Below are 13,155 nucleotides of genomic sequence, written 5' to 3'. Positions count from 1 at the left end.
CAAAAACTTCTGGCTGTGATGAGAGATTATAGACTTTTTCTAGGCTTCACTGGGAACCTTACATGGAGTTTTCAAGAGTCTATTACTTTTTATCTAAGACACTTTTTCATCTGATCACAAAATATCTAAAAAAATTCATCTAATGCACATGAAATCCACCCTCCCTTAATTAAATATACTAACTCCGCAGTCTCACAGCTGAGGAGAAAAGATAAAGCTCTCTACATATTGAATTACTGCTGGCAAACACAAACTTCTACAGATAGCGATACAATATACCAGTGGGCATTAACAAAGTACAAATACTGACTAGTACCAATTTATATGGTAAGTCCTATGGTCCAAAACTACACCAGTCAGTAATGATTCTTTATTGCCTTACATGCTTTTCTATTAAATGTGATTCAGTCATTTCTGTTTTCGATAAAATGCTTTTTATAACAATTGTGGTACTTTTATTTTTGTAGATAAAATTTGTCATAGATATATACAGATATATATATATATATATATATATATATATATATATATATATATATATATATATACACACACACACACACACACACACACACACACATATATATATATATATATATATATATATATATATATATCTATATATATATATATATATATATATATATATATATATATATATATAGAGAGAGTTCTCCTGAAGTTTGTCGAATATCTATTTGGTCGACAAATGCAAGGGGTGGTGCCTTATGTTAAATGTAGAGATAGCCGAATGGTCAAAATGTCTAGAGTATGTTTCATTGATTCAGTTGAGTAGAGTTTGGGGGGGATTAGAGTGTTTTGAGAGTTAGGATTAAGGGTAGGGATAGGTGATAGGATAGGTGTTGAATGTTTGTGTGGTACTGTGTATATTTTAGGGTTGGGTCAGGGTTAGGTAAGGGGCTAGATGTAATGTTCTCACTGTGTGTCTGAATGTGTTGTTGTGTCTGGGAGTGTTTTGTGTAATGGCAGGGTTACAGGAAAGTTTTTTTAAGGTAAGTGTTGGGGAAAGAGGCAGTGTTAGGGTTAGCATTAGCACCCATTACTAAGGTTGTACAGGGAGCACCTTAGTAATGGGTGCTAACCCTAATCCTAATGCTCCCCATTTCCCCCAAACCTAAACATACATCTTACCTTAAAAAACAACCTTCCCATAAGACTTCCACTTTTCAGACAAATTTGAGGCAAGTGTTAGCAGGGTTTTAGTGCTAAGATCGGGAGAGGAAATAGTTTTCCTTTCTCGATCTTATGTGGGTCAATCTTTAAGGCATTCGATATTCTGCACGTTCGAACATCTTAATGTCAATGTCAGTATTTTCATAAGTACATTCAATCATACAGAGTAGAATCAAGTATATATAGTTGCAATTCAGAATGTAACTGCACAGAATGCTGGCTGTGTCTTCGCTGAATCATTGGTTTATTGCACTGATGTTTATTTTGTAGTGGTTTTGAAGATGTTTGCTTTCCTAAAATGAGGTAGGATAGAATTTTTGTTGAGTTTCTGTCTTTGATCAGAGTACGTTGCCAGTGTTTTTCCTTGCTAACGAGACTGCTGCTATGTGTATGTGCATCCATGAAGTTGGTTGTATAAATCCGGGAATTGCAGCAGGGCTTTTCTCACACAAGAAGATGCAGGGGGCTTGCCCATCTACAAAAAATACTTTTTTGGGGATTTTCATTATGGTATTGTGTTTAACAGTTAATCAGCATTATGTATGGCAATCTTTTTTGTGGTCAGCTTTGTATGTGATCACTGTTGTTTTTTTTATTATGTATTATGCCACACACACACACACACACACATATATATATATATATATATATATATATATATATATATATATGTGTGTGTGTGTGTGTGTGTACATGTTGGTATCTGTTGGTCCATTTAATGACATTTGTACACGTTTGGTTGGATAAATAGACCACATTAACTTTCTGGACTGCAGTAGATGGCATGTTTGATAATTTCAAGTCAGTCCCATGGTGCAAAGGCATGAAGGTGGCTTTGGATCGACTAGTGACCCAAGTACTGAGGTGCTATTGAGGGAGGATGGAAGTAAATAGCTATCACCAGCTCATATCTCTCAACTGTCCAGATTTTCGCAGAATGTTCAGATTTTGCTTAATATTTTTAGCTTGTTCCTCATAAAATTTTGGTGTTCTGGCAAATCACTGGCAATTCATTGAGGAGTGAAGTCAGAAAATAATGACAGTTGAGTTTCAGACTTCATACTCTTCAGAAAAATTCATGTTAATGCAAAATGTGTTATTCTATCAACTTTCTAAGTTTGTATGGGCAATATTTAAAAATTGTCCCTATTTTTGGGCCTTTGTCCCCCCCATTACACATGGCTTCATCCAGATTTCTTGGTTTTACATGTTGAAAGGTATGCATCAGCTCATCCATACAGGGAGATAGAACCAGCTAGGTCCATTGTTCTAGTAACACTTAGTGGAGGTTGGATGTAATGTGGACACTACAGCAGCAACTAGGTCACTGGTAGGTGTACACAAATAGTAACACACACTGTAAATGGAGTAGCATGTATGTCCAGGAGGTCAGCATTGTGGGTGTAGGCCCATCAGCTGTCACTGGGGATCAGAAAGGTTAGGTTTTAAAAAGAGACCCTTAGTGACTGTCCATCATTCTTCTGGGAATTAATGGGTTGATCATATCACAAAAGCACTGATGTTGAAAAAGGATATGAAAAAACTTTTGGAACCATATTAGGAGGGGAACTAGCACACTGTACTAAGCAATAATAGAACTATATTTCCATAAAGGAATATTGTCCTTAGCTCTTCTCGAAAACTTTTCTGGATTTTATATACACACATATATATTTATATATATATATATATATATATATATATATATATATATATATATATATATATATATATATGTATAGGTTCATAGGTTCATAGATAGGTACTAGGCTATTGGCCCTAGGGCCTATACAAGCCAAGCCAAAAAGGTACCCTGGCTTTCCCCACCCAAGAAAATGATTTTCCTGTGTCCCTGTCAAGCAGAACCACAGAAGTGATCCCCAGGGTGAATTTCCTATTACCCATCCAATCATCAAGATTTTTCTTGAAGAGTGCTAATGAGGAGATCTGTTTGACATAGATAGGTAGTCTGTTCCAGAGTATGGGAAGTCTCTGGGACAGGAATCTATCCCTCCAGCATGTTCTGTTTATTGTGGTATCAAGGTTTAGGTCCCTAGAGCGTGTAGCTCAGAGGGATTTGGATCTCTTTAAGTGGAGCATGTCCAACAGCTCTGGGTTTGACATAGCTTTGTATGTTAGGCAGAGATTGTCTCTGAGTAGGCAATATGCGATGGTGTAAAGCTGGAGTTTTTTGAGTCGATCTGCGTAAGGCATCTATTTAAGGCCAGTAATCCTCTTTGTGGGGTATTTTTGCAGCCTTTCCAGTTGTTGTAAATGTCGTGTGAGGTACATACGAGAAGGGGCATTGTACTCTATAATGGGTCTAATGAGTGATGAGTAAAGGGGAACAATGACCTCTTTTTTTCTGGGTGAGAAACCTTTTGTGATGAGGTGTGCCATGTAGAAGGATTTCCTGACCACTGTGGCGATGTGATTATCAAAGGAGAGACTACTGTCCACCTGTGTCCCAAGGTCTCTTATCACACTTTCGGTGTTAAGTAGACTACCACCTATGAGGTAGTTCATGGGTACAGAGTTTTTACCAAAGAGGATGACAATGCACTTTTTGGCACTGAGCTTGAGACCATGGTTTTGACACCAGGCATCTGTCTCAGAGAGGCCCTTTTGTAGGATGTCCACATCGTTAGTTTTGATTATGGCTCCTAGTTTGCAGTCATCTGCAAATTTAGTTAGCCAAAGACCATCTTTGTTAGTCTGTACTTCAGAGAAGTAGATACCAAATAGGAGAGGACCCAGGACTGAACCCTGTGGTACTCCACTTGTCACTGGTCTGAAGTCTAATTTGGAGTCTGCTACTTTCACAGTGTGAGTTCTGTCAGTAAGCCAGTTGGCAACCCATCTTGTGACATAGGGATTTATACCTGGTTTAGTGAGTTTACCTATAATTCCAGAGTGGGGGATGGTATTGGATGCCTTGGCAAGTTGTAGATAGGCTGTGTGAACCACCTTACCCTCATCTATGCCTTTGGTGACTGCATCAAAGAAGTCTATCAGGTTTAGGAGACATGATCTGCCTTTTACAAATCCGAACTGTGTGGGGTCCAGAGTTTGGAGATCTCCAATGTCTTTGTTTATGAGTTCCATGATGATATGTTCCGTGGCCTTGCAGACCAGGCTCATCAGGCTAATGGGGCGGTAGTTCCTGGGGTCTGTTGTGTCCCCTCCTTTGTGGAGTGGGATAACCATCACGGTGTACCATTCAATAGGCACAAAGCCTGAGGTGAGGCTATGACTGAACATGGTACTTAGGTGGGGTGACAGTTCATTTTGTAGTTCATGTAGAAGGCAGCCTGGGATGTTGTCAGGTCCCATGGATGCTGTGTTCTTGGCTTTGGAGAGTGAGGTTTTTACCTGTGCAGCCGTGATTACAGGAACTTTGCATTCTTCCGGTATAAAGATGGGCCCTTTAGGGGGTGAGAGGGGGTTAAAGTTAGCATGGAACCTATCTGCCAGGATATTGGCAATATCAGTTGATTCTGTATATTTAGTGTCATTGTGCTGCAACTCAGAGCAGATCTGAGTGTTGCCATTGAGATTCTTGACATAGCTATAGAATGCTTTGTGGTTGTCTTTAGAATCAGTGGCGATTTTGTTTTCCTAACTAGCTTTGGAGGATTTTATGAGGGATTTCAGCTTCTTACTGAGGCTGACCAGGGAGTTCCTCCAATCATGGGATTTTACTCTTTTTTGCAACAGTTCTTTCTTCTGTTGTAGAGTTTGTTTATGGCAGAAGACCACCAGATTGCTTCCTTTTTTTGGAGGATAGCATCTTGGTTCTGTTAGGGATAGCACGATCCATGCACATGTGTAAGTGCTCATAAAGTGCATTTGTGTAGGATTCAGCAGTCATACCTCTATTGTCCATCTGCATGGGTGTTGTGAAGTTTGCCACTTCTGTCTTAAGAAGTGTGAAGTTGGCTTTGGAGAAATTTTTTCCGGTTGTTTTCCTAATGGGAGGTAGGAGCGGGATGTGGATGTCTAGGGTGATTAGCTTGTGGTCAGATCTGACCAATGAGGAGCTAACCTCTGGTGTGGAACACCGGTCGCACATGTTGGTGATGACCAGGTCTAGGATATTGCTGCCCCTGGTGGGGGTGTGGATAAGTTGATCCAAGATGCTGGAATTGATGATTTCCAGAAAATATTGAGCAAAAGAGTTGGTACACAAGTAGTTTTCCCAGTTAATGATGGGGTAGTTGAAATCACCCATTATTAGGGTGTTGGGTTGTACCTTAATATTTTCCAGTGTATCAAGAAAAGAGTAGTGGGAATACTGGGGCATGGTGGGGGGTCTGTAGCAAGCTACAATCTGGATTGTGGTTTCACCCAGAGTTAGTTGAACTTGGATAATCTCGGCTGCATTATGCTGAGCAACTAGCTTAGAGGTGTGGATATCCTTAATGAATATGGACACGCCTCCACCTTAAGTGTTTTGGTCCGGGTTTGGTGGCCGAAAGGTGTGGTATGAATTATAGCCTAGTAATGCAGGGGTGCTCTCTGGAGCTTTGAACCAGGTCTCTGTCACTGCACAGATGTCAATGTTCTCCATTTTAAGGAGTGCCTCGAGTGAGTGCATTTTGAGGTTTAGACTTCTAGCACTGAGTAGCATTACCCTCAGATTTTGCTTACTTGTACCTGTTATGGTAGTGAATTTGTCATTTGAACCTTGCCTAAAAAGGCACTATAGGGGTAGCAAGAGCCTTTGCCAGTATCCGGAATCCCAAGGGCGACAGGTGCAGGCCATCTCTGGCAAAGCAGCGTGGTCTGTCGATCATGTCATCCCAGGCAGACAGATACTGGATTCCCTTAGAATGACACCAGAAGCTTAGCCAATTGTTAAAGTCAAACATTTTGTCCTTGTACCACTTTTGGAGGATTTTATGAGGGATCTCAGCTTCTTACTGAGGCTGATCACAGAGTTCCTCCAATCATGGGATTTTACTCTTTTTTGCAACAGTTTCTTTCTTCTGTTGTAGAGTTTGTTTATGGCAGGGGACCATCAGACTGGCTTCCTTTTTTTGGAGGATAGCATCTTGGTTCTGTTAGGGATTGAATGATCCATGCACTTATGTAAGTGCTTATAAAGTACAACTGTATAGGATTCAGCAGTCACACCTGTATTGTCCATCAGCACAGGTGTCATGAAGTTTGCCACTTCTGTCTTAAGAAGCGTGAAATGCTGTTTATTAGAATTAAGTATGCCCTTTTAAACCACTTTCACATCCAGTTACCTCAGTGCACCTTCTTATTGTTGTCTGCACTGTACATGCTTTTCAGAATATGCAGTAAAATGAGTTAAGATGCAGTTAACCTAATGTGCTCTGTTATATCACTCAGAAGATCTGCTGGATAGCAGAAGAGGCAGAGATAATGGTCTTTGATCCTGAATACAGATATTCAATAACTACATCTAATATCCTGGGATTAAGCATAAGGACTTTTTTTTTCACTTTATCACATTGTTTATGGTTAGATACTTCATTTGAAGTAAATATGTCCTTCTGACCGTTGTAATTAAGCAATTACATATGTATGTGTTGTACTTACTTCATGTGATTTTTTTCCTAAGTAGTTACTAAAGTCTCCTTTTCTTTTGTTTTACTTCACATAATGTTAAACTGTATCCATTATTTTGAAGTCTAGATCAGGTTTACTTACTGTTTCTCAAGTCTAAAGTTATAATTTCTTTTGTACTGTGCCAATAACTAATAAATGTGATAGCTGGAAAACATTTTGCAATACTGTGATGGTGTACAAGATATATTTGATATATCGGGTTATCCTCCTAGTGGATGAAGCTTGAATTTTCATGCTTTGATTGCCCAAGATTCAACATGCCGATGATCAGAGTTCCTGCATAGGAAATCACTGTTGGCAAGTTGTTCCGGAAGTGATTCCCTTTTGGGAGGTATTTCCCCTTTTTTCCAGGAAATGCAGCCTCAGAGTTGGTTTATATATGTTCAGGGGTGTAAGAAGGTTCTCCCCCCTGTAAAAACACTTTAAAAAGTCTTTTTCGCCAGGATATTTTTTGGCAAATGCAGTTCAGGTTTTCTGATCCTTGGACCATTCACTTTCATCCACTCATAGTGGAAGGGATGTACTATCTGAATAACAGAGACATCAAACAATTGAATTGTCATATTTTCTTTCATATTTTCTTGTCAAATAACTTTTTTGTCTTTATGATTTAATCCTTTGAAGACAACAATATATTTCAGTGGGTTTTTTTGCATGTGTAAGCACTTAAATCTTTTACATGCTACTGAAATATATTTGTAGTATGCTACTGGCAAAAATAGTTCTGTTTCACTTGTTCTTTCTTAAGCATTTCTCAAGATGATCTTTATACATTTTAATTTACTGCAGTAGCTAATTCATTTAGACAATGCCTCACCTGGTTATTGCAGTGAGACAGTTAACAGAAGAAAGCAAAAGTTGGCATGTCAATATTAAAAGTTCAAAAAGATGCACAGACTGGAAACCATAAGTCCATAGTCTGTCAACATCAGATGATCTCTTCAGGTATGGTACCTTCATAAGCCCATGGTCTAATACAACTTCATGCAAAAGCTACAAAAATAAATGCTAGAGTCTGGTCATTATGCTGTTTTATTTACTACATATATCCATATTACGTATAACTGATCACTTAACTTTAGTTATATGATCATTAGCTTGATACCACTTAAAAAACAGTCGTAAACATATCAAACAAAAGTAGTCTCCACCACATTAGGTATAGTTAAATACTACCTTTAATTACTATGAATGTTTATTTTACAATTGCTATGACAAATAAGCCCTACAACAGACAAAACATGAGTTGTTTAGTCAGTTAATGTTTCTCTTCTCATATTCTTAATGTATCTGCCAGTTTCTGGCTAGTATATATATTTTACAATACTCCTTTATCATCAGTACAGAACATCCGTATGGACTAATCATCTCAAATGTAATAGTGCCTATTCAGTATAAACCCATTTACGCATACTTGCATTCATTCATGTGTGGACAGATGCCCTCATATGTAGAGAGAAGATGAACTCGGCAGTAATTCAGACAAGATCTATTATGTAATGTAATATTGTTCAATTTCTTGCCTTGGACCAAACTGTCTTTGGTCATTTGTGCTTTAGAGAACCCTGTAAGTTCATATTATTTAAACACCAGAATGTCATCTTTGGTCATTTCTGCATTGTATTTACGGATTTTAATAATCTGGGAGGATAGGATGATTTAAAATGTCAGCTGTAGTATAAATGTGTTTTTTTTTTCATTCTGTGAAAGAAGGGGTTTATCCACTGAAGTCGGACACTGATTAAATTAGATTTTGAGTTCTGCAATAAATTTGAAGCATGTAAAAACAAAGCACCACTCTTAAATACTGTCATTTCTCACATTCTAAAGTGGTCGAGATTGCATTTGCTTAATATAGTCTTTTATGTGAAGTGGGCCGGCAGCAGCCAAAACCAAGCTGCTTTAGCTGCATTGGTGCCTACACTTTTGAAAGTTAAAAAAATATATTTGCGGCATAGTAAGTATGACAGTCTAAGCACACTACTAACTGGTAGGATTTTTTTATTTTATCTTTTATTGACTGGCTTAGTCCTGCTAAGCTAGTGGCCTCTTTTCTGGGGAATCCAGAGGTGGTATTTATACAACTAGAAAAAATCTGGCCAGGACATCAGGCAACTTTTGTTACCAGTTTCTATTGGTGGCATCAAGTAAAAACAAAAGAAAAAACTTTTGTTTGAAGTAATTTGCTGTTATATGCCTGTATGTATTTTACAGGGAGACAGCTAACCAGAGCAGAATGTTCATATTCTCAAAAACAAACAATCTTTCAGTGAGCTTTAAGATGGCTGGTTTATTCAAAGTAATTTTTTTTTTAGTTTAAGAGACTTTGTTAGATACACTGCTATCAGCAGCAATCAATCTGCTTGGTGCTAGAACAGAACCCACAACCTTTTGCATTACAGGCAGCTATGCTACATGCTGTGCTACTTACATTAACTTTTGTGGATAGCCAACATTAATCCCACATCACAAACAAATTTACAAGTGCATTATTGGTGGGATAACATCGCAACACATTGCTTGTCCTAAGACTAGCTATCAGCATAACATCATAACAACTGAAATTAAGTACTGATGAAAAAGGCAACGCAACAAAACTAGGTACGTTTTTCTTTTAATTAAAAAAAATGGAAAAATATTGTTTTAACTATCAGTTCCTTGTGGCTTAAAAGATATGCTGCAAACTGAAAGTAATATAGGTTCTAAAGAATACAGCTACAACTGTTTAGCTAAATAGGGAAAAAAAAAACGCTTCTTGTTACATCTTATCTTTGTTAGTCAAATGAAAAACTCATTAAATGAGTCAATAGATTAAAGAAATTATATATGCATATCTAAAACAATTTTCTTCTCAGTCATTTAACAGTACTGGCCTACAAGTACTTTATCATATTTTTTTCAACACCCCATTTCTCATGTTGGCTGTGTCAAAAAGATGGATGTGCCGAAATTAAATAAATGCAGTTTTATAAATGACTTGTATGCACATGTTTAACAAATAGTGCTTATGTTTCATGCTATGTTGCTCTGAATATTTTAACAATTATATACACACATATGTGAACCAAGAGATCTGAACAAAGACAAAAATAAAATCTTCCTTTATCTCAGCACGTTTCTACACAGCATGCATTATTGGTTCTACCAAGTCTTGATGTAGAAATTGAATGACATTATTTTGATTATCCTTTAATGTTCCTTATTACAATATTTTTGATTAAACCATATTTAAAGATTGCATGCTTTGTAAAACAAAGTTATGGTGCCAGTCTATAGCATTCGCAACAAGTAAAATGAACTTCAGGTAAAAAATGACACTGCAAACTGGTCTTAGAATAAAGAAAGAGATCTTTCATGCTGAAAATTAACAATATATGAAATTAACATTCCACCTGTGACATATGCCTACCTGAATGGCAATATTCCCAGCAACTGTCATTTCTGGTTAAATTTCTCAGATCACAACACCATTTGCACTAATGGCTAAGCTGTTAAATTCAAATAAAAATCAAACCCAGAGTATGACAAACAGCAAATTTTGTGCTTAAAATTATATTATTTAAAAACATCACTAATCTAGTGTTTCAGTTCCAGCATTCTAGTATTTTATTAAATAGTGAGAATTAATCCATAGTTGGTACCATTGCAACTCAGTACTATGTGGTTTTGTGTTTGCGTGTATGCGTGTGTGTGTGTGTGTGTGTGTGTGTGTGTGTGCTACACTCACACACATTAAACATATATGTATACATATATATTTATCTATATATCTATGTATCATCTATATAATCAATATCTTGATATATATAATATATATATATATATATATATATAGAGAGAGAGAGAGAGAGAGACAGAGAGAGACAGAGAAATACACTGATATAAATAGATAATATATGCACACACACATATACAGATATAGATATAGATATCTATATCTGTGTGTGTGTGTGTGTGTGTGTGTGTGTGTGTGTGTGTGTGTGTGTGTGTATGTGAATATACACGCACATACTTATTATACACAGACACACACACACACACACACACACACACACACACACACACACACACACACACACACACCTTCCTCTATGTGTGCATATACACGTCTGATCTGTTGATTATGAAAATGTGTCATTAGTCATTCCTACAATTAGTAGCAAAGCTAACTCTCCATTAGAGCTCAAATTATTTTATGTAGCTAGTGGTAAACAAATTTTAGTTCTAGAGAAGTCTTTAGAAATATAGTTGCAGGGAAATTGTCATTTTGTCCATTCTATTATGTTTAACATCAAAATATATTCAAAGCTCTAACCCTCAGCAAGCCACTCACCCCCATTATGTCATGCTATACATTGCTAAGTAATTTTCTATTGTAGTCTAAACTGAATTAAAACTACTCTTGCTTTTGCTCTATGCCTGATTAATGCATTTAGCACACCATACTGCAAATGTTTGCTGACAGCCTTCATATTCTATAAAGCAAAAAGTATTCTGAAATTTCAGAAAAATCACCAACATCTTGAGACACCTGTCTTTTTACATTATGGGACTACTTACAAATATCCTAGGGAAGTTAGTTTACAGCAGGAGTATTAAAATATTAGCTCCGTGTGATAGATTTCACACCAGTACTGCCATATAAAACATATTTACTGAAATCTGTAAATCTAGACATAACATAAACTTTAATATGAGCACCTTTTTTGTAGCAGATTTTTTTCACTGTATGTACGTATGCATAGCTGAACTAGTTCATTCTATACAAGAGGCAACCATGTCTTTGTAAATCACATATTTTTGGGTGTCTGTGTTTCCGTATATGTTCTATGCGTGTGTGTGTGTGTGTGTGTGTGTGTGTGTGTGTGTGTGTGTGTGTGTGTGTGTGTGTGTGCCTGTGTCTGTGTGTCTTTGCAAGAAGAAGGTCATATCTTACCCTTCACATTCAGGGGAAATTGGGGGATCAGTAGTGGAAGCATTTATGAAAATAGTCCGAAAATGAATAGGAAACATTCCACCAATAATCAGATGGCTTCCCTTTGCTTCTTGTAGCTGGTTGATTTCAAATTTCCCAATTAATCGACAAGTTTCTTCTTCCTGAGAATAAACTAGTAAGATTCCATGAAACAATATCAATAAAGTAACGTGTAAATGCATCCTGACCGGCTGGTTGTCAGACAGTACATTAAAATGACAAATGTTGACAATATGCTACCCCTTATGTGTGCCTTGAACATTACATGATGCTAATTACTTGACTGTGAAAATCAAGTGAGCTCTCCTGGGGTCTCACGTGTAGCTCTGCTCTGCATAATTATACCTGTTGCTCTCTTCCAAAGTAAATGTCGGTGGGGCGGGGGAATCTAGCTCCATGAGATCAGATATCATTCCAACAATACTGTAATTATATCTATGTACCGCTCTACAGTTTAGCTGATCATTACAGACAATTGTTATTGGAAAGTTGCATGAAAATCAGTGGTGACTTTTGAGGGAAATGCTAGAGAAAGCCTATGTATGAATTATGGGATGTGTTGTTACTAAAACAGAAGTCATTTTCCCCCAGAAACTCAGAATATGTAGTTTACCCAATTACTACCTAATTTACTGATAATAACTATGCTCCTAAAGGCACAGTTTCTCCAGGATAAGCTCTTAAATTTATAACACCATACAGTGCAAATCTACAAATACAGATCTTTGCTGTCAGCTAAAATCAAATGCACATATTCAGTTACTTTTTCAATAAAGTAAATACTCATTCTTAACATATTCCTTGACACTACAAGTTTTGCATTTTATTGGATTGGCCAGTAATATGCTGCTCATATGGTAGTTTTACAGACAAGAGGACACAACAGCATTACCATGTAAATCACAGCTGCTGCCTGTATTAGGCGGTGGAAAAGTACGACTTCCTTCCTTGGCACATTGCCATTTTAAGTAAATACATTCTTCAGAACAGTTATCCTTGCAAAGTTATGACATAAATCTGTCACTTAAACATTTCTATTTATTTTACTGATTCATTTACTCAGACATTTACTAATTTTATTTTTAGTTTTAAGTTGTTTTTTTTTTACATTTGTTTAGCTGGATTGTACACTGATCACAAGTAACGATTTGCAGGTACTGACTGCTGGGTGCATAAGCGCTTATTGATTTGAAAACTGATCAGCAGTAAACATTGCAACTTTATACATTGTTCCTTGTTCATCTAATACAAAGTGTTAAAAGGCATTCAGTACTACCAAAAGTTTATGAAAGAGAAGTCAGAGAAGATGACAGATTTTGGGCTGTGGTGAATGACTACACACTCATCATATGCACAATTTCGAATCTGACCCAGTAAGTTAGCACATG

The 13,155-nt window shown here is 37.0% G+C and overlaps 1 protein-coding gene across 1 annotated transcript in view; it reads right to left on the bottom strand.

Moving 5' to 3' along the window:
• The window catches only part of LOC122801029 (vomeronasal type-2 receptor 1-like), a 444,509-nt gene extending 432,406 nt beyond the window's left edge, over positions 1-12,103 (bottom strand). The window contains exon 1 of the mRNA XM_044070488.1: positions 11,729-12,103. Within this exon, the coding sequence (XP_043926423.1) occupies positions 11,729-11,949 (221 nt within the window). The 5' untranslated portion in view covers positions 11,950-12,103. The remainder of the gene's footprint in view (positions 1-11,728) is intronic.
• Between the last annotated feature and the right edge of the window lie 1,052 nt (positions 12,104-13,155).

Source organism: Protopterus annectens, chromosome 4.part1 (assembly GCF_019279795.1).
Source record: "Protopterus annectens isolate FY-2018-M chromosome 4.part1, PAN1.0, whole genome shotgun sequence".
NCBI classification, from domain to species: domain Eukaryota; kingdom Metazoa; phylum Chordata; order Ceratodontiformes; family Protopteridae; genus Protopterus; species Protopterus annectens.
The sequence above is the reverse complement of the archived record's forward strand: the minus strand, read 5'-3'. Positions and strand labels throughout refer to the sequence as shown.